The following is a 27,678-nucleotide window of genomic DNA, read 5'->3' on the forward strand; positions in this document are numbered from 1 at the left end:
GTCCTGGATCATTCTTCATTAAGTCTCTTGAATCGACACGCTTCCCAAATACTAAGCTATTCATTTGACTATACAAAGTTGGCATAATCCAATTAGTATATGAAAATTTTTCTTACTGTTTTCATTTTCTTTTCATCAATTGGTTCCTTCTTGGAAATTGGTACACAACAATTTTCGATTATCTGGTTTTTTGGCTAATCAATCAGTAACTTTCAGATCTTCATTCCAAAATCTGCGTAGATAAGGGGAAAATAATGGATTGTGGATTTAATTATGACAAAAATTTTAACAATCAAACATTGACTGAGCCAATTGGGCAAAAGCAGCACTATCCTTGTACCCTGAATCACTTCGGAAAATCCACTTCTGTCGCACTAATCTACTTTAGTAATCATTTAACTATGATAAACTTCTATTTGTAAATACTAAATGATCAATAAGCATATGTGACTCTGTTGTACCGTATCGTTTTACTCGTTCGTTCATATGTTATCATGTGGCCATTATATTCTTAAGACAGTAGCTTCAACATATGTTGACGTATATATACATGGTCTCATATCTCATCCAAATAGTCTCTACATATCAAAATGCAAAACACACAAAAAAGGTTCAAAATATTCAAAACATCACTATCGACGTAAATAGCATAACATATAACTTCAAAACATCCCAGTCATCTCCCTCCCGAAAGTTGAGAATCAGCAATGGAAGATCCACCAGTAAAACCTTTAAAGACGGAGGAGGAATACGACATCCCTAACTCACTAAATCCGTCATGAACCCCAAACATCATCCCAGTCCCGGACAAGTCCAACGGAGACAAATCCGGTAACTTTGCATCTCCTCTTAGATAATGTAACACTTGTCTCATACTTGGTCTAGCCCGTGGGTCGGAGTGAGAGCACAAGAGACCTAGCTTCAGAACCATTTCAACCTCTTTCTCGTCATATTCTGAACCCATATTCGGATCTTTAGCAGCCAAGATGTTTCCTTTGTTCCACAACCCGAAAACCCAATCCACTAGCAAGAACGTCTCATCAGTCTCATGCTGCATCTCGATAGGACGTCTACCGCACGTGACTTCTAGTAAGAACGCCCCAAACGCGAAAACATCTGTAGCGGTCGTGGCACGTCCTGTCCGAGTGTGCTCAGGAGCTAAATATCCCAAGGTTCCAACAACATGCGTGGTCTGAGGATCCGACCCGTGATCATACAACCTAGCCAAACCGAAATCCCCTAGTCTCCCGTTAAGCTCTCCATCTAACAAGACGTTGCTGGCTTTGACGTCACGGTGAATCACCACTTGTTCCCATTCCTCATGGAGATAGAATAAGCCAGAGCCAACACCTAGAATAACCTTAATCCTCTGTTTCCAGTTAAGCGTTACCTCAGGAGTGTTGTACAAGTACTTGTCTAAGCTTCCATTAGGCATGAAGTCATACACAAGAAGAAGCTCACCTCTCCTACGACAATAGCCCAATAAAGGAACTAAATTCCGATGACTCATCCGACCAATACTCACAATCTCAGCCACAAACTCTTTCATCCCTTGTCGGGACTCATGCGAGACTCTTTTAACAGCAATCTCCAACTTCGTACCTGGCATCACACCTTTGTAAACACTCCCAAACCCACCAGATCCAAGAAGATCCTTCTCCTTAAACCCTTTGGTCGCGTAGTACAAATCCTTAAACCTGAATCTGTTCTTCCCAAACTCTTTTTCCCAATCCTCGAGCTCCTCCGCAAACTTCCTCCTCCTCCTCACGATGTAAAACACGAGGAAGATGAACGAGAAGATCAAAAACAGAGAAATCAACGGCATCCCGATCTTGTAAAAGTCTGAGATCTTCTTGGGCACGAACCGAGGAAGCTTCGGGAGTCTTGATAAAGCCAAAGGTGGAGCCTTTTCGTTCAACCCGAAACTCCAACCGAGAACATAATGTTCAGACAGAACAGAACCTGTCGCAGAGGAGAAACCCACATACATATCTTGAAGAAGAACAGAGGAAAGATCCCTAACAGCCGAAACAAGCGGCTTTAGAGGCTTATCCTCGTTGAACGGAGCCATCGTCACATCGATTTTATTACTACGACCATCGTAGTCAACCCAAACCTGCATCGGCTTACGACTGATCAAACTCAGGTTCTTGAACTGAGCTTTCTCATCCCACCACCCAGCGTAAGCACTATTCACAGACTTCAAACTATTGATATCGATTCCGACATGGTTATCGTCAGTATCATTGAACTCTGTACTCCGGATCGTGTCCAATTCCACAGCAAAGACATGGTTAGTGTCATTACCGTTGTTTCCTATGTTGAAAAGACCCAAGTATTGGCTTGGCGTTGCGTCAGGGAGACCTGGCTTCGGAGCGACGACGAAAGCTATGCCGTGGCCGCTGAGTATGTCGATCTGAGGGTTGATAGCGAAGACGAAGGTGGTGGAGAAGGAAGAAACGGTGCCGTTTTGAGAATCTTTGAACCGGATTGGTTTGGTATAGAAAGCGTGACCGGTTTTTTGAACGGTTCTGTTGGTTAGCTTCAAGAGACCGTTTGGTGTGACGGTGGTGATCCCTTGGATTGATATGTCCTTCTGTTGATTAAAGCCGTTGTTGTATATGAAATTGAGAGTCTGTGAAGAAGATTTAAGGGATTGTGAAAGGAAACAGAACAAGAAGATGGTGAAGAGCTTCAAGAACATGGCTACTACTACTACTAACTCTCTCTTACTTGATTGCTTCTCTGTGTTTTTTTTAAGAAAGAAGAAAGAGAGACAAATTATTTATGGTGAGGAAGAGAGTGGAAAAGTCGTCAAATCTTTTTATTTACATTTTTTTTTAATTCTTTTTCTTAGTTTGTTTCTAGAGAAGAGAAAATAAAATAAAAATAATCTTTTTTTGATTATTTTCCTTTGGTGGGGGATATGCTCGTGATTGAGAAAATTTGATCAAGGTAGGTGATATGTGTTCCAACTTCCAAGATTAATTGCTTAATTTAACTCTCTCTCTCTCTCTCTCTCTCTTTGTGTGTGTTTTAAAATAATCCATTTTATATACTCCGATACCAATAATTAAATCTACTCGTTCTATCATATGATCATTATGTTTGTAACCATAAAAAAAAAAGATGTACTAGTATTTATGGGTAATGATGAGTAGATTCGACGGTAGCCATAACAGTGACTGATTTTATTTATTTGAGATAGTAAAGCATATGAAGTCATTACTTAAAAGGAAAATTGATTATGAATTAGTTATGCTCATGAATTTGATATTTTAACCAGAAATCTCCTAGTATAAGAATGTCTGAATGACATCAGAAACCACATCATCATACGCTGTCACGTATCCAAGGGAAGGAGTATTTCGAGTAATTAGTGCTAATTAAAAATTATTGATTTGACTTTAGGCTGTACTGCTGCCTCTATGATATTTTCTTTTTTTAGAGACACAAGACTTACAGTCGTCTAATAAGTCACAGACCCAGGTCGTCTAATAAGCCAACTAAATACAACGAGTTTCGAACATTTCCTCTAAGTTTAATTGTGAAAAAGATATTGCAAGACACGTACTACCAATCAAATGTGAGAATCTAATTTGGGCATATTTGTGGACACAACAGCTTTGATGGTTCTCAAAGTTCCAGTTCCTGCCCGCCGCTGTCATAGCTCCCTTAGTTTCTTACATATGTTTACTATTCGTCTAGATGAAAAGTGAATTGTATGGCACTTATTCAAACTAAAGTTAATTTGTAATCATATTCCCATACCTTTATATACCAGCGTTGTTTACAAGAATGATGATACCATGAGACATTTTTTTTCGTATGCCATCTCATAGTACCATGTAATTTAATAGTGTAGGGTACTGCATTTTACTTTTATCTGTTTTATTTTGAATAATGAATGAGGTAGATGGTGGGCTGATACTGGAAATGACCTTAATGACAAATTTGGACCCCATGTGACAAATGCACAAACTGGTCAAAAGTTTTAGACTCCAAAGAGGTCCACCCTAGTAATCTTGGAAGTTTCTGACTGACTGTATAATCTTTGATTCTTGAAGTCAACCATGTGAATATTCTCTTCTGATCTACTTGAGTTTTTGCGTTATATTGTCATTGTCCGTATGCTAAGTGCTAACAAAGTCTTCTCTCCTTGCTTTTCTTGTGGTTCGGGAAGAAGAGTTTGCCACCGACGTGTGGTGCTTGGAAGAAGTTGAAATAGAGAGCAGGCGTTTTCAGTACCATAGAGATGAGATCTAAAGGATTCTTCTAAACTATATATTTATTTTAACTTCTGATCTAGTAGTATTCCTTTTACACTTAGCTTTGGGATTTTCTCTTATTCGACCCAAATGTCAAACAATACTCTGTACAGTTTAATTTTTTGGTTATATATTGAACTTATATGTCACACAAAAAAAAAATGTTCCCTACAATAATATATAAGATATCATCAAGCTTGTTATATATTGAACCTATCTCCTCAACCTCAATTTTAAGAGCCCTCTGGCTCTGCCCAATAATATTAATTCTAATAATCTGTTACAAAAGCAAATTGTTGTTTCCTATTATATACTGAGTATAAGAGATCATCTAGTCCCCCCAGACCAATCTTCTTCTTTTTTTGCTTGGGCCTAAAACGGTAAAACCAGCTCTAGCTATATATATTTTGGAGGAAGACATGTGTTACATGAGTTAATAAAACTAGAATTATATTGATATGATAAAAAATGTAACAATCTGTATAATTTTGACTTTAGCCAAAGTTATGATTTCAAGTTAGTTGATACTTACATAAACGAACGAATGAGAAAATTGTTGCTCAACTCCTCTTGATATGAAACTATATAGTCTCTGAGATAAAAGGGAGCCGATCCATCTGTCGAGTTGTGAAACCTTCCATTCATTTTTCGCTCGGATGCTTTGTTGGAAGAGAAACACTTTCGAAAGGATTAAAATGCCGTATCTTGACATGGATTACGTTTTTCGAGTCTCCTTCACTGTTGACAATTTCACAGAACTGTCTACGTGGTGCCTGTAAACCCAATCAAATATAAAAAGATCATCTATATTTTCAACTACAAATCAAACACACCAAATTTAAAAGCACAATGTATATAACTATAAATCAAGATATATTCTCAAATGCTGTGCCTAAAAATAATTCATGAATTTCTCCTATATGGTTGGTCACTAAATTGGTGTAGACAGATGTGAAGATTTTAAGTGTCCATATAATTTTACTTACCATTTTCCATAGATCATGCCTCCATGTGGTAGCCGAAACGTCGATGAACTCAACCGAGTTGGCGCGAGAATAATGCGGCGAATCACATTGCGCCTCTCCCACGTCAACATGTTTCCGATACGTCGTAAGAGTCTGCCCTAACCCTACCTCATAAACCCGGTCCAAGAAATAAACAATGGGTCTCTCGCATGGATCTCCGCTGATGGGTCGGGTATCAAACGAGAAAGGCTCCAAGCTCGATGTCCGCCACGACTTGAACGTAAGAAACGGCGTCTCAAGCTCCTTACCCGTGACCAAAGACGGATAAATCTGAATGGTGTAGCCCCATGAAACCGAGACAGACCAGTTCCGGCTCGGGTCATGGCAGAAGCTGTGCTGGATGATCCGGCTTGGATCCGTCTTGTATGCTGACATGAGTCTTCTTAGGGCGTCGATTTGGTTCGTCGCTGGAAATATTGAGTCAACGTAGTCGAGGTGGTGGAGCGTAACCAGAGGAACAACCGGATGGGCAGCTAGTAAACCGTACGGGTTTCCACGTACGTCCACCTGGATATTACCATTCAAAGAAAAATTATTAAATCCTGATCTTATGGTTCCAAAAATTAAGAACGTAACTTAGATATAGTTTTGACAAAAAAAAAAAAAAAAAAAAAAAAAAAAAAAAAAAACTTAGATATAGTTGCACCAATATCAATATGCCACGAGACTAAAATTTGAAATTTTACTAACATTCCATCCGAATTTTAAGAAACGTACGAGTCCTAAAAGTATAACTTAATGAATTTTTACTATCAAAGATTTCATAATTAAAGCAATAAAATAGTTTTGTCGATTTTAATTAGGATAATTATACGTTGAAACAAAAAAAAACGGACACCAAAATGTGAGCAGTGAAGCTTCTAAATTTTTACACGATTTGAAATTTAAAACTGAATTTTCAAATAATGGAAATTCAATATTCCACCGGAATCTTATTTTTAAAGCTAAAAATTATATACTTCTAAATAAGTGAAATTTCCACTAATGACAAAAAACAAAAAAAGGAAAAATTTGAATATACCTGATGGAAACCTAGTTCCTTGGTAAGGGGAACTCCAATCTCGCTTAGACAAGCTTCAATCTTTTGATCAGATCCATATAACGATGCGTAACGGTCAATACAACCATCGAGTATCTTAACAAGCTCGACGGCTAATGGGTAACTAATTGCCATACCTCCGCCACCGTAAGCCATGGCGTAAGAGTGAACGATGTCTTGTTCAACACTCTCCGAGTTTCCTCCGATGTAATACATTTGATTGTGATCATACTTATTTAGAACCGTTATAAGATTGTCCACAAAGAAAACGGTGTCGTCGTCACCCATCACGAACCATCTCACGTTCGTTAACCCTAACGCAAAAGTCTCTTTGATGATTCTCGCCATTCGTATAGCTGATCTTGAACCATACCTAATGAAAAAATTGGCGATCGGATGAGTAAATCGTACGCTTTGGCATTGTCACAATATATTTGATTTGTGGTTACAACATCGGAAACTAGGTTTTTGAAGAAAAATTATAGGTACTGTGAGAATTGATCCTTGACCTAAATAAATTGGTTGAAATAGTAGAAACAGTTTATACCAGCAAGTGTAGTTGAACCGGGAGGTATCCGCCGAGACTTGATACGGTGGAGAAGTTGAGAGCCACGTCATATTAAGAGGCGGTTCCTCGTCAAGCCATACGAAGCCGCGGGTGACGTTGGGACGCCCCCACAGTTCGGAGTAACGGCTGCGATCTCCCCACGTTTGAATGGAGCCACCAATCCCGAACACTATGTGGGAGACATCGGTTGCCTCCGAGGGCTTATTCTTCCGGAGGATGGTCGAGGAGGAGGCTGAAGAGTTTGTAGTGGAGTTTACATTGTAAGGACCTAAGCGACGGTGGCCGAGGTTGCGGTGGCAATCGGAGCAATCGGAGAAGATGATGTAGAAAAAGATCAGAGCAACGGAGATGAAGATGCATATGGTAAAGAAGAACTTGGAGACGAGGGAGAGAACATGGCTAGGTTTTACAGTCGTCGCCGGAAATATCGACGCCGGTTTGTAGCGGAGCTTAAACGGATCGAAGATGGCCATTTTTTTTTATGTTTATAATAGTATGTGGGATGGGGTTTTAATTTGTATCCATCTATACAAAATATATCTATACAAAATATATGACGAATGTAATGAAACTTTTTTTTGTGGTAGGCACGACTGTATGAAATTATGAATAAGGGGGTTTAGTGGAAATAAATTTTGCATTTATTTATTGCGATACAAATTGAGAAAGTCTATGTTCATCGAATATTCCTACACCTTTATTTTCGTTAATGAAATATATGATTTCGACAAAAAAAAACTTTTAGTTACGATGCAGTCATCAACATTGTCTTTTTGAATTCAAAACATGTAGCTTCTAAAAGATATGAATAGTCAACTTTTAAGCATATCAGATAGTCAGATATTGTATATGTATGCTAAAAATAATATTGATGGACCCTTAAGCTGTTGAACATCTATCCTATTGGGCCAAGCATGGTTGAGTATTTTTAAGATTTCGATTAAACTAAAAAAAAGGAGGCAAGAGTAACCCAATAGTTTTGATACAAAAGGTTATTCTATTAATTAAATTGAAAAGCCCAAAAGTCTTTTAATATGAGGAACAACAACTCGAATCAAAGGTTTTACACTCTTGACTAAAAAAATGTAGTATTGGGTTAATTATGTTACACTCACACAAACAACCCATGAACCATACTACTGTAGCTTTGTTCATGGTTTTGTGTGTATGTGTGGTTATTGTGTTAAACTGAGTGAATAATGTTAGTTATGTAAAACTGTAATAAGTAAAGAACGAAACCACAAAAACCAATAATAAAATTAATTAGAGCATTAATTAAATAGTAGATATCTACAATGTTCATGTATATATATGTTCGTAATAAAAGGCTTGGTAGTATTTGTTTTACAAACAGCATGCAACTACACGAAAGATTATTCTGGTCTATCGAATTCGTATCAGAAAACGCATAGAGAAAGAATGATTACGCCGGTAAATAGTAATACAATGTACAATCAAATACTAGTGTCTAAGTTTCATGCATCTAGATTTCATTTTAAAAATTTAACTCAAATTTTACAAAAGATATATGAGAGAAAATTTAATGATATATAATTGTGAGTGAGACTTCCATGAGAGTATATAATTATGTAATGATGAATCAGAATGAGAGTTGTATGTTATATAATTACATTATCTCACTCGTGGACAACTACTGTTCTTTATAATTGAGAATAAAATACAAGTAAAACCAGATTGGTAAAGCGGACCAACCAAGAATTTTTGGTCTTTTCTTGTTGTCAGGATCCTCTGTAGAACTTTCGCTTACATACGCACAAATGTATTATATTTTCAGTCATTATTTCTAAGTCTAGTTGTTAATTGCAAATAGACATTTGGCGATTGGGTTTGCAACGACAACAAGTTTTGTTGCAAGTTTTATTCATAAAATACCTTTTTCAAAAACTTTTTTACTTAACGAAATGAATTACAAAACCAATTTACCTTAGAAAATAGAGAAAATATAATAATAATAATGCAAGGTTGAACCATGTGAAATCTCAAATCATCTGATTTTAAAGAGTTAACCTTACGAAACGATTAAGGTTTAATTTCATAAGCATTTGTACACAATAGTAAAACCCTAAATAATTGATCTATCTTTAAATGTATGTTTACCTTGATGTTAGTTTCACGTGCCACGACTTAATTTGGGTTCGACTGTGTGGAACATATTTCATAATAAATATATAATAAGATATACTCTAAATATTTTATGGATTAAATAATGGGAAATAATTGATTATCATATTTTATTTTTCTCCAGCAAATTATTAGAGTATTATGGATTCTATATAATTATTTAAGAATTGTCCAAACTTCCGTGACACTTAATTCTTAGAATCCATATAAAAATTATCTTCATATTGTGCATATATATTGATTAAATATTGAAGTATGAGAGTTATAGAGAATGAGTTTGATCATTCCCATGTGGAAGCTCTGCCCCTATTCGAAGACTTCACTTCCACCTATGCATTGTTATATTCGGAGAAGACCACCTAATTAGTCTAAAGTGCGTATCTAACTAATACCCAAACCCTAGGTAAAACAAGAATTGGTTGTATACCTTATTTAAATGACTCGTCCAAATTGTCAAAGTCAGTGGGTGCTATTCTACCGTTTTGATTAGTAACGATATTTCCCCAAATATCAATGGCTACAATCGTTACTAATATAAACGACAACAACGACAAACATGATCACTAATGTGAAATGTACAAAATTATAGACTTTCGAAATATATTGCGAAACCAATATTGCAATAAGAAGTATTAGAGGTAATTTTAACTAATAGTCACTAATGTGATCATAATAAATCATTCAAACTTTGTTTGAAATAGCTCGCACAAGTTTTCTATGACTTCATTGTAAGTCTGTAACATTTCTTTGAATCTCATAACATATCCTATATTATATATGTTCATTTACATAATTATGAGATAAGATCATTTACATAGTTAAAAGATTCATGTATATCTCTTGTCTCCAGTGCCGGTCCTGACCTAAAACTCGTAAAGCATGGGCTTTAGATGCCAATATTTATCACCAATATATGGGATATCATGTCATGGATGTTGCAGTGGTACAGTGGTTTTATGTACACCGTTTCTACTTAAGTGATCCGAGTTCCAGCCATGATATGCCTGGTTTTGTTAATATTTTTTATAAAATGTTTGTTAATGGACAAAAAAAAAAAAAAAATTTAGCTTTAGGCATCAAATACATTTGGGCCGGCCCTGCTTGTCTCATATATATACCACAAGAAAATGTGAACCTAGTAACGGCCAACATCGTTAAATCAAATCAACCCATCAAGACACTATTTAATTTTCTTTCCTTAGACTTCTAGTAAAAACTCAGTATAAGATTAATTAGTTCCAAAACTCTTAAGACAAGTAGATACTGTACCGTAGATATATACATATATAGTTTCTCCTATAAACTTACGTAGAATTGGGACTGAGGGAAGCAAATTTGGTAAAAAAAAATTCCGATTATGTAAACCTTTTAGCTATGGTAGTATTTAACAAAAAAAAAAATGGTAGTATTTAACAAAAAAAGAAGAAAATTGGTTATATATATGGAAACTGGATGGTAGATAGAAAGAGTGAAACTACTAGGGTTTATATATAGGATCTGAATTCATGAAATAGTTAGTATAAACAGATTCTTCCAATGCATTATAGGTGGTTGATGATAGAAATAGTGCAAACCTAGTTTACCGACACAGCTTTGAAATATTTTTAAGTCTAAGCCATAGAAGAGTTGGTGACCCATGGGGCTAAAAAAGTTAGGGTATAAGAGAAAGAGACTAAAGACTCTAATCGATCGGTTGGAATAGTATAAATATATAAATCTTATGTATTAAAGTGTTTATTGAGACAAAACAAGCGAAAGGGAATATGTGTTATGACATATTTGGATTTTTGTGCTCTTTCTTATGCTTATTTACTATGATTTTGACAGAAAATCATGTTACGTACTGAGATGCGAATGTATGTGGAAACGAGCTTATAACGACGTTCCACAACAAGGAATTAATAAAAATTAAACTATTGAAGGTTATTAAAATCTTTCGTTACTTTGGACGTCATATTCGTTATATTTATTGGTTGGGAATTTAATTCTTAAATTACAAATTAGAATCCGTTTTTTTTTCGGGTATTCGTAAACTTTTGTATTTTTGCCATCGAAATCCCTTAAATAAAAATAATCAACTAAGATCTATGAGACAATTTTCATCATTCTCTCTCTCTCTCTCTCTCTCTCTCTCTCTCTCTCTCTCTCTCTCTCTCGGAAATTGTGACAAAATATTCCTTCTTCATGTGATTTTATTTTGGATTGTGGTTACACCACAACATGCTCAATACTTCTTCTTTTGTTCTTTTTAACCAAGAGGTCTCAGACTTTAGATCAACCGTAGTTTTTTTCATAACAAATGAGTTTGTCATTTTCCAGTAGTAAGATTCGAAGCCGAGATTTTAAAGCTTATAACGATTTCCTAGCTCTAGTATATAACTGATTCATTATAGTTGGGTGGGTTATATATACATACTTTGTGTTTTTTTTTTTTTTTTTTTTTTTTTGTCGTCTTCATACTTTGGTCTTATTTATATATCCAAGTACTTAAAATAGATGCATACATATATAGTATTTTTTTATTGCCACGCACAACATTGTCATATTCGTTTTGCTATTTTTTCATATTTTCATTTCAAAGACTTATTAATTCTAGTACCGAGAGTTCATATACTCTTTTTCAAATCCAAGCTTAATTTTAACGAAATTTACCCACAAAACTTAATCATAACTTGGTATCTCATTTTACCCACAATGCAATGCTAATAGTTATCTCAAAGCCTTAAGCTAGAAATCAGGAAATGAATTATCTTTTGGTATGTGATAATTAAGCATTGTACATGATTCATTTCCGGGAAAAAATTATCTAAATATGTAATAATAATAGTGTATAGAATGATTTAACTAGGGTGTATACTGTGTAGTAAGAATGCTTAGAAAATATATCAAGCACGAGAAAACTGTATATGATATTGCTCAAGCCTTAAGTATTTCCTTACATTTTTCATTTTTTTTAATGGATTTTTCATACAACTCATCCCAAATAAAAAAAGAAGTAAAACCCAAGAATCTGTATAGCAGCTGGTACACTTTAAACACGCAAAAACCAAGGAAAGATAAATCCAAGTAACACACAAACACATACACATACACCCATAGGAAATGTTTTTTTTTCGCTCACCATGGCTCACCATATGAAATGTTTCTATTTATATATATATATTTCTTCCTTACCTTTTGGTAGGGATTCATCAGTCCATCAATCAATTTCCCTTTGGTGGATCTGTCCCTAGCCTAAGCTCAAGGTCTAAATCCTCAAAGCGATCACCCTTGTGTTTGATATCCTCTTTTCTTGTAATAATATCACTCTTACAAGATAAACTTGAAATGAAAATCGATGGCTGCGATGGACTCTCATGCCTTCGTCTTCTCTTACATATATCACCCCTCCCGATCTCATCATCGCTGCCGTGAGCAGTAACCGGAAAACTTTGGTGGATGACCAGATTCATGCTCACCGAGAGATCAGTGCTACTTCCAAGACCAAGTTTTGCTTTGTGCTCGATTCTTGGCACATCACTCTCGATCTTTCTCTTCTTGTCTCCTTCCATAACCGGAATTTCATATAGATCACAACGCTTTTGCTCCACAAAGGTACTCGGGCACGGCCATGGGGAAGAGGGTATTTTTTTGGAGTTCTTGGAAGGTTCTACAACGAAAGAAGGAGAAGAGGAAGAAGTATTTTGTTTTTCAGGCAAACCAGAAGAAACCCTAGGAGTCAAATATGGTAAAGAAGAAGACGAAGAAAGGTCAATAACACAAGAGTGTTGAGTCTTAAAATAATTAGGTTTTGAGTTAAAAACCAAAGTATAGCAAGAGGTTTCACGAATATCATCGCTATCGTTATGAGATGGATACTCCGGAGGTGAAGAAGATTTGGAGAATAAGTATTGGTCGTCGGCTTGCTTAAGCCGTGCTCTGTCTCTTCGGTGAACGTTCATGTGGCCACCGAGGGCTTGAGCCGATCTAAACTCTCTCCGACAGAAGCTACACGTGTAAGATCTCGGCGGCCACAAAGATCCGGCAGCATCGTCTTCTGCGAAAGCCAGCTCTTCCCATGATGATTCTTTTTTGCTTTTCTTGGGGATCCAGAAGTCATCAGGTTTCTCCATTGTAGATGATGGCCAATTGAGAAGTTGACGACAAGCCCTAGAGGAAAAAAAAGAAAAATCTTCCTTGTTTTCTTGGGTGGTTAGAGGAACCCTAGGTGATTAATATTAGGTGGTGGATTACGGAAAAGATCAAGAATGGTGTCATGAAAATAATGAAGGTCAAGGTGTGATAAATATCAATTAAAACCAAAACGAGTGGAGTATTATAAACGATCAAGGGGTTATATTTTATTATGTTAATTAATTGGACCGTAGGGATTTTATGAAGAAAAAAAGATGATACGAACTTTGGATTTTAGTACAAGTTAGCTGACTGATCTAAAATCTTTTGTGTTTGCTTGTTCCAAGTGGCTACCCACAAGTGAACGTATACTAGTTTAAAAAAAAAAAAAATTGTATCGTATTATTCTTGTGAATCTACAGTCGTTTATATACATTCTATATATACACACCTAGCGACGAGTATGTTTTGTCATTGAGGTTGCTATAGTTTGTTCAAAAACTATTACTTAAATAGGTAAATCCTCACGATAAAATAGATTAAATAAATGTTTTGGTTAAATGATACTATATTTATGACTATTTCATACATCAAGAATCTTGTTAATCAATCTTTAAGTAAATTCTTGGGGATTGAAAAGTCATATGACTTTTTCAGTTGATGACCATATGAAATTATGAACTATCATTCATATTTTGTGTCATTGTTCAAACTGGAATTTCCTAACCCGAAATTTTCAAATTTTAATTTAGTAAAATCTAAAGTTATTTACAGTGGTTAATTTGTCACACCAGTTCGATTAACTCAATATTAAAAAAAAAAAAAAAAAAAAGATAGCTAACTCCAGAAAATATGAAAAATATATTTTGATCTAAAAAGACCAACCCAACCTAAGTTTTGGGCTTCAACTATACTATTCAAGGCCCATATGAAAAACTAAAGAGGGATAAACCTGACCATGAGAGGGCAATCAACAAGTTCAATATTATTGTCTTGTTGAATTTTACATTCCTTTTTTTTTCTTTTATACCGAAAAGGGTTTGAAGTTTGGCTTGTACATCCTACCTTTCTTTACAAGAAACTCTTAAGATATATAATTTCAGAGGAAATTATAAAACTAACAACTCGTAAGAATTTACTACAAACTTCTTGACATGATGTTATATTGTTATTTGTGATAGACACATTTCATCTTCATTTCTAACTATTACGACCATCACACATGTCTTTATTCTCGGAGATATCTATATTTTGACAGTACTATCATAATTAAAGGTCTTATGCGTATTTAATTACCATTTTCTTTTTTTTGGTAAAAATTTAATTACGATTTTCTTGTTAACATATAAGTCTCTATAAGACTATAAATTAATCAAATTAAGTATATTATACGATATAGTCACAGTCGTCATTTATACCAGGTGCGCCCAACAAGCAGATGAAGATAAACATTAAATCAAAACAATAGTCAATATATCATACTCAGTTGGCTTCTTCAACGCAAACGGATTAATCAATTCCTAAATTAGCTAAATGCTTTTAATATGTTGACTATACCAAAATAGTCTAGTGGGCACAATTCCGTAACCCTTTCTTATTTTTATTTACCCTCAAAACGTCACCACTCAACAAATCTTTTGACATCATACGTTCTTTTCTATAATAATCCAAACATATCTTCCACTTTTTATAAATATATTATGATTTATTTCCCATTAGTCAAAGATTTTATAGAATAAGTTTTGCTTCGTAAAAATAAATTAAGTAACTACTCTAGTAGACTTTATCAATAAGAACATATTTTTAAAGTCTATAAAAAAAAGTTTCATATTTTTATATTTCTAAAACTACAGCAAAGCAACAAAAAGAAGATTTGCAAGTTTACAATTACAACTCTCCAGCAGTCCAGCTGCATGCCATTATCAAAAAATTGGATGTGGATAAACTTGATTTTCATATAATTAAATAGGTGTTAATATATAGTTTTGTTGAAGATAAACCCATTGGACCAGCCGTGGTTTTTATATTAGTTTGAATGTAGCTATCAGACTCTTCTTGTAGCCAGATTTCACATTCAAAGGTTGCTTCTCTTTTTATTTTAAATCTTGCAAACTCATATAATGACGTGGGAAAACTTGTGGATGCAGCAACAAATCATAAGACGCCACGTTTGCAAATCTTGATCGCTCTATAAAAAACCAAACCTGCTCTGTTTTTCTTTGGTCTCGCAAAAGATAAATAAAGAAGAAAAAATGGAGGGTCTGATCCCGTTGGTTTACAAAGCCGTCATGCAAATCCGTTACGGCGACGAGTCATCCTCGCAGCAACTTTCTTCATCTTACTACGTTCGTCTTCCGGGTGATTCTGGTCGGTTCGGAAGATCTGATTTCGATGTATCGGGTCGTCATGGATCATCTTCTTCCAATACGGCGCCGTCATCTTCGTCCAAGACCACCACCACTACGTTCGCTGTTTACAGGGGAGTCCAGTCACCTGTTTCTCGTCGGGTTGTCACGTGATATACATGCGCTTCTGTAAGGAACCTGAAGATGCATGCGTGTGAGGGTGTGGGGAAGGGTTCGTGATCTTTTGTTTTGTGTGTTTTTTTAGAGTTAGGGTTGGAACGGTTTAATAAAATAAACCTGATGTAAATGTAATCATTCCGGTTTGGGAGATTGGGATCTCTAAGCGTGGGCTACTCAAAAGGGTAGTCTGATCGTGGCTTTTGATTTGTGTGTGTTCTTCTTCTAATTGTATAAAAAAAATTATATGAATATATTTAGTTTGTCCGTCATTACTTTTGTGAAATAGTTTGAACTTACCATGTTGTTTTCAATTTTAATAAAATTGAAATGGTAGAAAGTGCATGTGTGGCGGTCAATTCTGTTTACATGTACAATAACAATACTTGAGATGAGAAGACTAATCCAATTTTTAATTTATGTTATCAAGGTATATGAGTTGTAAAAAAAACGCTAATTAATTACGTTAAAATTGCCAAGTGTTGGCAATTTACATGCAAAAATGGCATGTAATAGCCAATTTGTAATAAGATAACATAACATGCCATTGCGAAAAAACATGCTAATTTAGAAGAAGAAAAAACAAACGCTAATGTTTATCAAGGACTTTGGAATTGACGGTATTATAATGACAGGCTAATTTCTATGAACGTGTCATTGGCCATACGTTTTAAAGCAATTTTGAGGCAGAAACAAAAAGAGTTGTACTCTCTGTCTCTGACTGAGTTGCGTCTTCTTCTTTTCTTTTGCATCTGGTCTCTCTCTCTCTCCTTTTTTTTTTGTTCCTTCTGTTTCATAGAATTTTTTTGAAAATGGCAGTTCCGATTCGATTCTTCGAACTGAACACTGGTGCCAAGTTACCTTCCGTCGGTCTCGGAACCTACGCCATGGCTCCGGAATCCATCGAACATGCGATTAAGGTATTATTATTTCAGATCGAATATTAAGCTTTTCTGTTTTTGATTATTTTTAAAAAATAACTAATTGCATTCCTCTCTCATTGTCTATTCTAGATTGGGTACAGGCATATCGACTGTGCATCTATTTACGGTAACGAGAAAGAGGTACAAAAATTTTAACCTTGACAATTTCTCTTAATTCTAACAAAATTTAATTCTCTTGAACCATATATAGATTTCATTTGGCAATAGATTAAAAATTTTGACTGGTAACAGTGTAAGTTATAGCTTAGTTGGGGCTCATTGTGGCACAAGAATCCTCACAATATCCTTAATACGTATTTGCACCATTGAATGAGTTAGGGAATATGCTCTGTTTTAGTCTGTTGTGTTAAAAATGTTCTGCTCTCTACCTGCTTTCGTTGTTCTCACGCTTTGGTTTCATTTGTTAGATTGGTGGTGTATTGAAGAATATGATAGATGATGGTTTCGTGAAGCGTGAGGAGTTATTTATTACTTCCAAGCTCTGGTTTGTGCAACTTTCTCCTTTGGCCAAGCTTTTCTACTCTTCATATATATATAAACACATGTTTGTGTTTTTTTCTTTTTCTGTTTCGTTTTGCAGGTGTAATGATCATTTGCCTGAAGATGTGCCTAAGGCACTTGACAAAACCTTACAGGACTTACAGATTGACTATGTTGATCTATATCTGGTACATATAAACTTAGCAAATGAATCTTGGATTTGTGTAGTTTCTTTCATTTTGATGTGTGTTTCTTTTTTGACTTTTGTTGAAGATACATTGGCCAGTGAGCTTGAAGAAGGAATCGACTAAGCCAACACCTGAGATGCTCACTAAACCTGACATACCAAGTACATGGAAAGCTATGGAAGCTCTGTATGACTCTGGAAAAGCTAAGGCAATTGGTGTGAGCAATTTCTCATCAAAGAAGCTCAAAGATCTTCTTGATGTGGCACGTGTAACCCCTGCTGTTAACTAAGTTGAATGTAACCCAGTTTGGCAGCAACATGGTCTTCATGAGCTATGCAAATCCAAAGGAGTTCACTTATCTGTGAGTCTACTTAAACATTCTGAATTTGCTATGTTTTTAGTGAGTATGAGTTAATGAAGTTGCCATCATCATTGGTTTTTGATTCATGATAGGGTTACTCTCCTTTGGGTTCCCAAACTAAGGGAGAAGTCAGGCTAAAGGTTCTTCAGAACCAGATTGTTGTCGAGGTTGCAGAGAAACTTGGAAGAAGCACTGCTCAAGTGGCTATCCGTTGGGGACTCCAAATGGGTCATAGTGTTCTACCAAAGAGCTCAAGCGAGGCTCGGCTCAAGGAGAATCTTGATGTTTTTGACTGGTCTATACCTGAAGATCTATTTGCCAAATTCTCTAACATTCCCCAGGCAAGTTATTTCCTCTGTTTTTTTTTTTCTGGATCAGTCAAGTAACTTTCGGTTTGGTTTCTTATGATCATCCCTCCTCTTCTTAACTATCTTGTTTCTTCGATAGATCATCAAATCATGGTTCTTTACTGACCTTATAAACCTTGCAGGAAAAGTTAGTCCGAGCTGCTGAGTTTGCGCATGAGACATACGGCGTCTATAAGACCCTTGATGAGTTATGGGACGGTGAAATTTGAGATAACTTCTCTCCTCTCTATCTGTAAAACCAATAAGGACATATATGTAATGTTTTTGTAATCCTTCCATGAGGTTTTATATAATCCTTCCATGAGAGACACTAAACACATTAGGATTTCATGAGGTTTGAGAAATGTTATTACTCTGCAGCCTTCAAACAATAAAATGATTTCAACATAAGAGATTTAGTCGAGCCTAAGATTATATCCTTAGCAGTTTATCAACCTTTAGTTGCACTCCAAAATATACTGTTGTATGGTCACTTACTGAATCAAAGGGATCTTTTATTATTCTCATCAAAATTACAATAATAAATTTTGAAACGAAATCTATTTATTGAATTTTCACAAGACATATATTAGAAATCTTTTCCATATTAAGGGAATGTACTAGGTCGGCAGTGTGAATGATGAACTCAAATTAGCCGTCTATAGTGAATATTTTTGGTCGCTAGTGCGGTGGACCAAAAAGACGCAGAGAATATCCAAGAGGAAATCTAAATAAACGAATTAAAACTTTAAAAGTTACGTGCCACCGTCCACGTAAGGCTTTAATATCTGACGTGACATTGTGCCAATACACTTTTTAGGTTTTAAATGAAAGGAAAAAGACAATTTCGTCGGCACGAGTGTCCCGCCGCTGTCGCTCTCACACACTTGTCAGTCAGTTGTCACTCTTTTATTTTTTCTTGAAATAATAGTGGGACGTTAAGAAAAGCTGAGTGCGTTTCACAGCAACAACACACTACCATATCTGAGAATGGCGAATGCGATCAAATGCTTTGAGCTCAACACCGGCGCTAAGATCCCCTCGGTGGGTCTCGGTACATGGCAGTCCTCTCCTGGCGTCGTTGGTGATGCAGTCGCCGCCGCTGTTAAGGTTTGTCTTTCGAAATTTGTTTTTTCTTTTTATATGCTTCCTATCTCTTTTAGATTCTTCTCTGTCCAGCTTTATAAATCCATGCTTTTTTTTTGTTTTCTTGTAAAAAAATTATAATCCAATCTTTAACTCTAATTGCAGAATGGTTATCGTCATATTGATTGTGCTAAGCTGTATGGCAACGAAAAAGAGGTAGAAACACACACAGATATTTCTATCTTTTTGGATCTTGAATTGATCTTACTATTATTCATTGGTTCTAAAAGAAACGTGTTCTTCTTAATTGTGTTTGATGGCAAAGGATCTTGAAAGAGTCTTTACTATGTCTGTGCCTTTTAGCTTGTCAATGATCTGCTTTTTGTTGTTACATTCTCAATCTATTTGAGTTTTGTTGCTTTCCTCTGTTTCTCTTTCACAGATTGGGGCAGTTCTGAAAAAATTGTTTGAAGACAATGTAGTGAAACGTGAGGAGTTGTTCATCACCTCCAAGCTATGGTATGATTTGATTTATCTGATGCATATTTCTGTAATTAAGTCATGTAACTAGCTTTAATCATTTTGCATTTTTACAAATTGTGTATCATCATAGGTGTACTGATCACGACCCTCAAGATGTCCCGGAGGCGTTAAACAAAACTCTGCAAGATCTACAGCTTGACTACGTTGATCTTTATCTTGTAAGCATCACTTCCTTGTAACATTTACATAATTTATATTATTGTTGAACAAATGTGGAAACCTGTTTATACACTTCAAACAAAATCTACATAGCATTTCGGGGAAAGATTATTGCATAACATTTTTTTGTGATTGTTGTTGAAGATTCACTGGCCTGTACGGGTAAAGAAAGGTTCCGTTGGACTTAAGATGGAGGACCTTTTGCCTACAGATATTCCTAGCACATGGAAAGCGATGGAAGCACTCTATGATTCGGGCAAGGCACGAGCCATAGGTGTAAGCAATTTCTCCACCAAGAAACTAGCTGATCTCTTGGAGTTAGCTCGTGTTCCTCCTGCTGTTAACCAGGTCGAATGTCATCCTTCTTGGCGACAGACCAAGCTACGAGAGTTCTGCAAATCCAAAGGTGTTCACCTCAGTGTAAGCATTACTACTCATCATCTCACCAATTCATTACTACTCATATTTTTTAATATATTAACTATTTAAAGATAATACATTGATTAAATGAATATGTTTTTTTGATAACGATTAAATGAATATGTTTGTGTAGGCATACTCGCCGTTGGGTTCTCCAGGGACAGCGTGGCTCAAGAGCGATGTTCTGAAGAACCCTATACTGAATATGGTCGCAGAAAAGCTCGGAAAATCTCCGGCACAAGTAGCGCTTTGCTGGGGACTCCAAATGGGTCACAGTGTGCTTCCCAAGAGTACCAATGAAGGAAGAATCAGTGAGAACTTTGATGTTTTTGACTGGTCAATACCGGATGACTTGTTCGTTAAGTTTTCTGAGATTGAACAGGTACGTACGTTCTTAACATTTCATTGCAATAAGTTAGTTGCTATGCTATTTCTCGGCTTGATCTCGAACTAAAAATTATATATTTGGATTAAATATGCAGGCTAGGTTAGTGAATGGTTCCTTCCTTGTTCATGAGACACTGAGCCCTTATAAGTCTCTTGAAGAATTATGGGATGGCGAGATATGATGTTTAGCTGATCTGTTTGGTATGTTTGTTTTCTTTTCTCTGATGGACTTGTCAATTTCTTATGGATGTTGTCACTGATGTATCAAATTTGTTTCTATTGAATTTTTATTAAAAGAATCTTATTATACATATTGTAATGTGTTGTAGTTTTTTCAAACCGGAATTAAAGTTGATGTTTGTTTGTGGTTGTGAACATACCAATCAAACTCATGCATTCAGAATTCAGATTGCATTAGAGCTAAAGAAAAGACCAAACTAGTATTCAATCTCAGGATAAAATAGTTAATCAAAACAATAAGGATTCAGTCGGAATTGATCCATGTGTCAATATGTTGTATTTTTGAGATGGCATATCTTAAGTCTCACATCCAAAAAGAAATATAAGATTTTTTTTTTTTTTTTGGAATAAATATAAGAATTTTTTCAAAAATTAGTAAGACCACCTCCCTTGGTCATATTAGTGGTGTCTTAGTAGTTGCAACACTCCAAAAGATCATTTTGTATATTCACGAAACTAAAGACTTTGATTATTTTTTATTTTTCTTACAAAATCTTTTTTCTATAGAATCCTCTTACTAGAGAATCTTATCTTGATTCGGACCAAAACGTGTCACCATCAGAGAACAGAGGACAGCAAAGAGTTAATCTAAATGAACAAATAAGATACATGCGGCCGGCCACGTAATGAGTAATATCTGACGTGACGATACTTATTAGAATCACAGAAAGGAAAAAAGACAATTTCGCCACACGCCCCTCCCTCCCTGTCTTCCTCTCACACTTGTCACTCTTTTATTTTCTTGAAATAGTTGGACGTTACCAAATGCTGACTGCGTTGAACGGATGAACCACATCTGAATCATGGCGAATGAGGTCAAATGCTTCGAGCTCAACACCGGCGCTAAGATCCCCTCGGTAGGTCTCGGTACATGGCAGGCCTCTCCTGGCCTCGTTGGTAATGCAGTCGCCGCTGCTGTTAAGGTTTGTCTTTATGTATATAATTCGATTCTTATTTGCTTCCCATCTCTTATTTTAGATTCCTCTGCTTGATGATTCCACTACTCTGTTTCATCATCTTTTCCTCATATTGAAGATGTTTAACTTAATTCTGATTACAGATTGGATATCGTCATACTGATTGTGCTAAGCTTTATGGCAACGAAAAAGTGGTAGAACCACACTGAATAATTCTATCTTTTTGGATCTTGAATTGTTCTTACACAGTTTAACTATTGAGCTTCCAGTTAAAGTTAATTGTCTTTGATAGACAACTGATGAAAAGAGTCTTTAATATGTGCTTCTGCCTTGTTACATTATCAATTTCTTGAATCCATTTTGTTGCTTTCCTCTGTTTCTCTTTCACAGATTGGGGCAGTTCTGAAAAAATTGTTTGAAGACAATGTAGTGAAACATGAGGAGTTGTTCATCACCTCCAAGCTCTGGTATATATTACTTGTCTAATGCTTATATATTTCTGTGAATAAGTGTACGTTAGCTTTAATCATCTTGGATTTACAATTACAAATTGTGTATCATATTTAAGGTGTACTGATCATGACCCCAAAGATGTCCCGGAGGCATTGAACAAAACTCTGCAAGATCTACAGCTTGACTACGTCGATCTTTATCTGGTAAACACACTTCCTTGTAACTGTTATACAAAATTTATGTTGTTGAACAAATGAGCAAACCTGTTTATACACTTCAAACAAAATCTACATAGCATTTCGGGGAAAGATTATTGCATAACATTTTTTTTGTGATTGTTGTTGAAGATTCACTGGCCTGTACGGGTAAAGAAAGGTTCCGTTGGACTTAAGATGGAGAACCTTTTGCCTACAGATATTCCTAGCACATGGAAAGCGATGGAAGCACTCTATGACTCGGGCAAGGCACGAGCCATAGGTGTAAGCAATTTCTCCACCAAGAAACTAGCTGATCTCTTGGAGTTAGCTCGTGTTCCTCCTGCTGTTAACCAGGTCGAATGTCATCCTTCTTGGCGACAGACTAAGCTACGAGAGTTCTGCAAATCCAAAGGTGTTCACCTCAGTGTAAGCATTACTACTCATCTCACTATTACATTTACTTTCTACCTTATACATTGGTTGAATGAATTTATTTTCTTGGCAGGCATACTCACCGTTGGGTTCTCCTGGGACAACAGGGCTCAAGAGCGATGTTCTGAAGTACCCGTTACTGAATATGGTCGCGGAAAAGCTTGGAAAATCTCCTGCGCAAGTTGCGCTTCGCTGGGGACTCCAAATGGGTCACAGTGTGCTTCCCAAGAGTACTAATGAAGGAAGACTCAGAGAGAATTTTGATGTTTTCGATTGGTCAATACCTGATGACTTGTTCAATAAGTTTTCTGAGGTTGAACAGGTACGTTCTTAAGATTTCATTCCATAAAGTTGGTTGCTATGATATATCTCCGCTTGAAGATCTCGGACTGAGAGTTTTTTTGTTTGGATTAAAAATGCAGGCTAGGTCAGTCATCGATGGCTCCTTGTTTGTTCATGAGACACTGAGCCCTTATAAGTCTATTGAAGAATTATGGGATGGGGAGATATGATGATGTTTAGCTAATCTGTTTGTTCTGTCAAATAATGGGAGGTTTCTCTCTCTGATGGCCTTGGCAATTTCTTATGGATATTGTCACTGATATATTAATTTACTATCACATTTGTTTTTCTATTTAAGTTTTTATAACAAGATCGAATCTTATTATACATTTTGTAATGTATTGTAGACTTGTAGTTATATCAAATCGGGATATATGCTGTTTGCATATGGTTGTGAATTGTGAACATACCAATCAAACTCCTGCATTCACATTGCATTAGGGCTAGCTATCTAAAAAAATAGACTAAACGAGTATTCAATCTTAGAACAAAATATACAATCAAAATTATAAGGATTCAGTCGGAATTGATCAATGTGACAATAAGTTGTAGCTTTGAGACGACTTATTCTAACTCATCGAAAACTATTTAATAAATTTTCAAAATTTGTAAGGATCATAAAAAAAAAACCCCTTCTATTTGTCTAACCAATTTTGAGATCGAAATTAAGAGAATCTTCTAGAATTCTTAGATTTGAAAATATGTTTTTGTAGTATAGATCTTTTCGTATAGCATACTTAAACTTTGGTATGTTAACCCAAAATTTACATCAATTAGAAATAGTGCAATTTGCAGTCATGCGATAATGTGAGAAATTAACGAGATACATACATACACATATGCATATGCATGTAACGAAAAACAACGTCAAACTTAAAACACACCATAATCCATGAAACAAGTAAAAAAATCCATCAGAAAATAACCTCTTCTTCATTCATGGTGCTACCTGTAATTGATGCAACGAGCAAATTGGTTGCTACTCCAGCAGTTACACCTAGTACAGCCTTGAAGCCATTAAGAACTCCACTTTTTTTCTTTTTAGGCGTGCTTGGATTGGAATCCGCTTTTGGAGAACCCGTGTTCATGTTTGAATGTTGATGCTGATAATGATGATGACCATAGGGGTTATAAGGGTATGGTATTGCATAACCATATGGGTTTCCGTGACCATAGTGGTGTGGCGACGATGGCTGTCCATGATGGTCGTGCAGGCTTCTTTGCCTCGTTACCGTTGCATGATCGAGAGATGAGGCATGCATTGGAACGTGTGTGCAAAGCGGGTGGGATTCAAAATTGCAATTCTTGCAAATGTAGAACATCCCTTGGATGTAAACTCGGCAAACATAGCACGAACGTTCGGTCATGTGCGTGGGACCGCTGTACAGGATAAGCTCATGATCAGGCCCGTGACATGAGTTTCTGAGGCTTAAAGGACACGTAGCGCAATATTCATGGAGATCATAGTCGCAGTCGTCGCACCGATAGGTCTTGCCCTCACCATACAGTTTGCAACCATTGCACGTGTATGTGCCAACACCGTTAACCTCGGTCAAGGGATGGATATGCGTGAAATGTTGAATCGTGTATGACATCCCAGCTGCTTGATTTTTGGGAGTTGAAGGGAATAGAGATTGGTTAAGGGATGCCAAATGGTATTTTTGATCTTTGGTGCAATAACTTCTAGTTGGTATTATTGATACAAAAATTAGTAATTTAGTTGACTTTGGTAGAGTTGACTGATCATTCAGAAGAAAATGTCACTAGTGTTATAAAATTTTCTGTGTCAAATTGTTGATATAATATAAGAATTTAATTATAAGTTGAAATGTTCTGTTACACGACTGGTTTTCAATTGGGACGTGTCTTCAAGTTTTCAACCATTACGATAGTGGCAAATGTTTATGTATGAATATATTTTATACATGTATAAACTGAGCCAGTCTCAGTATATATATTTTTTTAATCGTTTTTTTTTTGTTGACAGCTTTTAAATTGTTATTTTATAAAAACGGTAAAATAACTTCATTAGCAATTTAGCATAAATCTTCAGTTTGCAATTCCGTTATAACTTGTATTTTTTTTTCATTATTGTTGTGACATAACATCAATAAAATTGCATTTATTAAAGGAATGTAATAAATCTTGGTTATAAGTGGAAAAAAATAATTTAAAATCTTGGTTATGAAAATGAGAAAGGCCTAAAAAAAGGCCCAAACTGATATATCTGTATGGTCTTCTTCTCCACACTTGACGTTAACCCTTAACAGAGACCAGTCTCATCAGACTCTCGTAGCTCAGATCATGGCGGACGAAATCAGATACTTTGAGATCAACACTGGAGCGAAGATTCCATCAGTCGGTCTCGGAACGTGGCAGGCCGATCCTGGTCTCGTCGGAAACGCTGTCGAAGCTGCTGTTAAGGTTCGGTCCTGTGATTTTGTTATTTGTGACTAATGATTGTATTAGCTAAATCCTTAAAGATTCTTCTTCTTGAGGCAGATCGGTTATCGCCATATTGATTGTGCTCAAATCTATGGCAACGAAAAAGAGGTAATCCAAAAAAAACTCATCTTATATCTTATTCAGATTATGGTTCTGTTTCTTTGTATAAGTTTTGAAAGTCATTGGAGATGTGAGCTGTATAGGTTTATGAAAAAGTTTTTGTATTTTTGTTCGATTTGATACTTTGTGTGAGGAAAGCTTTGATTTTTTTAATTCTTATGGGACTTGGAGCAAAAAAAAGTTGTGTTCTTTCTTATGGATTGTGGTGTGTGTTGTGTATCTCAATGAGTTTGCTTAACACTGCTCATCTTTGGTTTGCCTCATTTGGGAATTCTCCGGTTCCTCCTGTAGATTGGGTTAGTTCTGAAGAAATTGTTTGATGATGGAGTTGTTAAGCGTGAGGAAATGTTCATCACATCCAAACTCTGGTATTCTCCATCACTCTGCTTTGAATACCTTAAAAGTTATTTTATTTTGTAATCAGTTATCAAGTCTAGAGGTAGATTCTAACCTGGTTACCCTCTCGTATGAAAGGTGTACTTGTCATGATCCTCAAGAGGTGCCCGAGGCACTGAATAGAACTCTACAGGATTTGCAGCTTGACTATGTCGATCTGTATCTGGTAAGTCATATATTAGAAAACCTTGTTTTGTTTGTCTATGTGCTTTTCTTTCAACATAACCTTGCAGCAATCCATTTTGGTACTTTACGTGCATATAGATGTAGTTTTATCCACCATGTATATCACTTCATTTTTTCTAAAGTCTTAAAGACTTAGTGTGAGATATTGTTCAAACATTTTTGTGGAACCATTTCGATTTACTAACAGTTTTTCTTGTGGTCCGTTTGAAGATTCACTGGCCTGTTAGCCTCAAGAAAGGTTCTACTGGCTTTAAACCAGAGAACATTTTGCCAACTGATATTCCTAGCACATGGAAAGCAATGGAATCACTCTTTGATGCGGGTAAGGCCAGAGCTATTGGTGTCAGCAATTTCTCCTCAAAGAAACTCGCAGATCTCTTGGAGGTGGCTCGCGTACCTCCTGCTGTTAACCAGGTGGAGTGTCATCCTTCATGGCAACAAAACGTGCTCAGGGATTTCTGCAAATCTAAAGGCGTTCACCTCTCAGTATGTAGAAACAAACATATTCATATCCTTTTTAAAAAGTGAGAAAATGTCTTCGAAATTAACAGTTTAGTTGATGTTTTTGTAGGGTTACTCTCCGTTGGGTTCTCCAGGGACAACGTGGCTCAAGAGCGATGTTTTGAAGAACCCTATTCTTGGTGGTGTTGCTGAGAAGCTCGGCAAAACTCCTGCACAAGTTGCACTTCGCTGGGGTCTCCAAATGGGTCAAAGTGTTCTTCCAAAAAGCACCCATGAAGACAGGATTAAACAGAACTTCGATGTTTTCAGTTGGGCCATACCTGATGACATGTTATCCAAGTTTTCTGAGATTGAACAGGTAAGTTATTTTCCGCACATTGAAGTCCAAATAAGTCGAAGGGGTTATATCTTTTACGTACACGTTTGGGGGTTATCGAAAATATTGAAGTCTGTGTGTTTCAATGTTGCAGGGTAGGTTGGTGAGAGGCATGTCATTTGTTCATGAGACGAGTCCTTATAAGAGTCTTGAAGAACTCTGGGACGGGGAGATATGAAACTTAAGCTGATTTGGTCACTATATGTGCCAAATCATTCCACGATTTGCCATAGATCAGTTTTTAGTAATGCTACTAGTTTTCAATAATTGGTTCTGCTACGTTTTCAATATTTTCCTCGGAATCTGCATCGCTACCCCAATTATATTCGATATGGAAACCATGTGACGAGACTGTAATATGTTGTGTATGGTAAACACACAGTAGATTTATCGAATTGAAAGCAACAGACGTTCCAGACCTTAATGGTGCATAACGTTACAGACGTGACATCTCAAAAGTAAAACCACTAATGGCTTTGGTACTGGCTATGAAGTGATGATACTGCGGACACTTCAACCG

General features: G+C 36.1%; 9 protein-coding genes and 1 pseudogene across 11 annotated transcripts in view; 5 read left to right on the forward strand and 5 right to left on the reverse strand.

The window, feature by feature from the left end:
* LOC104792560 (protein FAR-RED ELONGATED HYPOCOTYL 1) overlaps nt 1-27,678 on the reverse strand; it is a 44,421-nt gene that overhangs the window by 14,434 nt on the left and 2,309 nt on the right. The gene's annotated exons all lie outside the window — the stretch shown is intronic.
* LOC104792564 (L-type lectin-domain containing receptor kinase IV.1) lies at nt 488-2,967 on the reverse strand. The gene has a single exon (XM_087454563.1). It carries the CDS (start codon nt 2,702-2,704, stop codon nt 677-679), a length of 2,028 nt encoding a protein of 675 aa, XP_087310689.1. The 5' UTR covers nt 2,705-2,967; the 3' UTR covers nt 488-676.
* On the reverse strand, nt 4,702-7,408 carry LOC104792565 (uncharacterized). Its single transcript, XM_010518747.2, has 4 exons — nt 6,880-7,408; nt 6,315-6,705; nt 5,255-5,800; nt 4,702-5,041 (listed from the first exon to the last, which is right to left on the reverse strand). The coding sequence occupies exons 1-4, from the start codon at nt 7,371-7,373 to the stop codon at nt 4,910-4,912; spliced, it is 1,563 nt and encodes a 520-aa protein (XP_010517049.2). The 5' UTR covers nt 7,374-7,408; the 3' UTR covers nt 4,702-4,909.
* On the reverse strand, nt 11,924-13,360 carry LOC104792567 (zinc finger protein 10). The gene has a single exon (XM_010518748.3). The coding sequence runs from the start codon at nt 13,152-13,154 to the stop codon at nt 12,246-12,248; it is 909 nt and encodes a 302-aa protein (XP_010517050.1). The 5' UTR covers nt 13,155-13,360; the 3' UTR covers nt 11,924-12,245.
* On the forward strand, nt 15,358-15,949 carry LOC109133396 (uncharacterized). Its single transcript, XM_019246474.2, has one exon. The coding sequence runs from the start codon at nt 15,408-15,410 to the stop codon at nt 15,672-15,674; it is 267 nt and encodes an 88-aa protein (XP_019102019.1). The 5' UTR covers nt 15,358-15,407; the 3' UTR covers nt 15,675-15,949.
* On the forward strand, nt 16,366-18,408 carry LOC104792568 (aldo-keto reductase family 4 member C8-like; annotated as a pseudogene). The gene is made up of 7 exons (XR_015559822.1): nt 16,366-16,597; nt 16,691-16,741; nt 17,029-17,105; nt 17,202-17,289; nt 17,375-17,650; nt 17,743-17,991; nt 18,141-18,408. The product of XR_015559822.1 is annotated as an aldo-keto reductase family 4 member C8-like (transcript).
* On the forward strand, nt 18,807-20,903 carry LOC147942942 (NADPH-dependent aldo-keto reductase, chloroplastic-like). Its single transcript, XM_087454565.1, has 7 exons — nt 18,807-19,107; nt 19,249-19,299; nt 19,526-19,602; nt 19,697-19,784; nt 19,930-20,205; nt 20,339-20,587; nt 20,688-20,903. Exons 1-7 carry the CDS (start codon nt 18,988-18,990, stop codon nt 20,772-20,774), a joined length of 948 nt encoding a protein of 315 aa, XP_087310691.1. The 5' UTR covers nt 18,807-18,987; the 3' UTR covers nt 20,775-20,903.
* LOC104792570 (NADPH-dependent aldo-keto reductase, chloroplastic-like) lies at nt 21,465-23,559 on the forward strand. Of its 2 annotated transcripts, XM_010518753.3 has the most exons (7): nt 21,472-21,755; nt 21,893-21,943; nt 22,140-22,216; nt 22,318-22,405; nt 22,550-22,825; nt 22,905-23,153; nt 23,254-23,559. In XM_010518753.3, the coding sequence occupies exons 1-7, from the start codon at nt 21,636-21,638 to the stop codon at nt 23,341-23,343; spliced, it is 951 nt and encodes a 316-aa protein (XP_010517055.1). In that variant the 5' UTR covers nt 21,472-21,635; the 3' UTR covers nt 23,344-23,559. The 2 variants fall into 2 exon arrangements, with proteins under 2 accessions (XP_010517056.1, XP_010517055.1); XM_010518754.3 differs by lacking the exon at nt 21,893-21,943 and having other exon boundaries at nt 21,465-21,755.
* LOC109133510 (uncharacterized) lies at nt 23,901-24,816 on the reverse strand. Its single transcript, XM_019246964.2, has one exon. It carries the CDS (start codon nt 24,766-24,768, stop codon nt 24,088-24,090), a length of 681 nt encoding a protein of 226 aa, XP_019102509.1. The 5' UTR covers nt 24,769-24,816; the 3' UTR covers nt 23,901-24,087.
* LOC147942943 (aldo-keto reductase family 4 member C10) lies at nt 25,352-27,578 on the forward strand. Its single transcript, XM_087454566.1, has 7 exons — nt 25,352-25,597; nt 25,676-25,726; nt 26,030-26,106; nt 26,213-26,300; nt 26,531-26,806; nt 26,892-27,140; nt 27,253-27,578. The coding sequence occupies exons 1-7, from the start codon at nt 25,478-25,480 to the stop codon at nt 27,334-27,336; spliced, it is 945 nt and encodes a 314-aa protein (XP_087310692.1). The 5' UTR covers nt 25,352-25,477; the 3' UTR covers nt 27,337-27,578.

Source organism: Camelina sativa, chromosome 6 (genome assembly GCF_030686135.1).
Source record: "Camelina sativa cultivar CO46 ecotype springtype chromosome 6, ASM3068613v1".
NCBI lineage: Eukaryota > Viridiplantae > Streptophyta > Magnoliopsida > Brassicales > Brassicaceae > Camelina > Camelina sativa.

What these genes read in the sequence shown, in the direction of transcription:
- LOC104792564 (XM_087454563.1), bottom strand. Translation starts at nt 2,704, where the DNA reads ATGTTCTTGAAGCTCTTCACCATCTTCTTGTTCTGTTTCCTTTCACAA.
- LOC109133510 (XM_019246964.2), bottom strand. Translation starts at nt 24,768, where the DNA reads ATGTCATACACGATTCAACATTTCACGCATATCCATCCCTTGACCGAG.
- LOC147942942 (XM_087454565.1), top strand. Translation starts at nt 18,988, where the DNA reads ATGGCGAATGCGATCAAATGCTTTGAGCTCAACACCGGCGCTAAGATC. An exon ending in TGTATGGCAACGAAAAAGAG is followed by an intron (nt 19,300 to 19,525) that starts GTAGAAACACAC and finishes TCTCTTTCACAG; the next exon opens with ATTGGGGCAGTTCTGAAAAA. An exon ending in TTCATCACCTCCAAGCTATG is followed by an intron (nt 19,603 to 19,696) that starts GTATGATTTGAT and finishes GTATCATCATAG; the next exon opens with GTGTACTGATCACGACCCTC.
- LOC104792570 (XM_010518753.3), top strand. Translation starts at nt 21,636, where the DNA reads ATGGCGAATGAGGTCAAATGCTTCGAGCTCAACACCGGCGCTAAGATC. An exon ending in TTTATGGCAACGAAAAAGTG is followed by an intron (nt 21,944 to 22,139) that starts GTAGAACCACAC and finishes TCTCTTTCACAG; the next exon opens with ATTGGGGCAGTTCTGAAAAA. An exon ending in ACTACGTCGATCTTTATCTG is followed by an intron (nt 22,406 to 22,549) that starts GTAAACACACTT and finishes TTGTTGTTGAAG; the next exon opens with ATTCACTGGCCTGTACGGGT.
- LOC104792565 (XM_010518747.2), bottom strand. Translation starts at nt 7,373, where the DNA reads ATGGCCATCTTCGATCCGTTTAAGCTCCGCTACAAACCGGCGTCGATA. An exon ending in AGGAACTAGGTTTCCATCAG is followed by an intron (nt 5,801 to 6,314) that starts GTATATTCAAAT and finishes GGTAATATCCAG; the next exon opens with GTGGACGTACGTGGAAACCC. An exon ending in GGCATGATCTATGGAAAATG is followed by an intron (nt 5,042 to 5,254) that starts GTAAGTAAAATT and finishes TTGGGTTTACAG; the next exon opens with GCACCACGTAGACAGTTCTG.
- LOC109133396 (XM_019246474.2), top strand. Translation starts at nt 15,408, where the DNA reads ATGGAGGGTCTGATCCCGTTGGTTTACAAAGCCGTCATGCAAATCCGT.
- LOC147942943 (XM_087454566.1), top strand. Translation starts at nt 25,478, where the DNA reads ATGGCGGACGAAATCAGATACTTTGAGATCAACACTGGAGCGAAGATT. An exon ending in TCTATGGCAACGAAAAAGAG is followed by an intron (nt 25,727 to 26,029) that starts GTAATCCAAAAA and finishes TTCCTCCTGTAG; the next exon opens with ATTGGGTTAGTTCTGAAGAA. An exon ending in ACTATGTCGATCTGTATCTG is followed by an intron (nt 26,301 to 26,530) that starts GTAAGTCATATA and finishes GTCCGTTTGAAG; the next exon opens with ATTCACTGGCCTGTTAGCCT.
- LOC104792567 (XM_010518748.3), bottom strand. Translation starts at nt 13,154, where the DNA reads ATGGAGAAACCTGATGACTTCTGGATCCCCAAGAAAAGCAAAAAAGAA.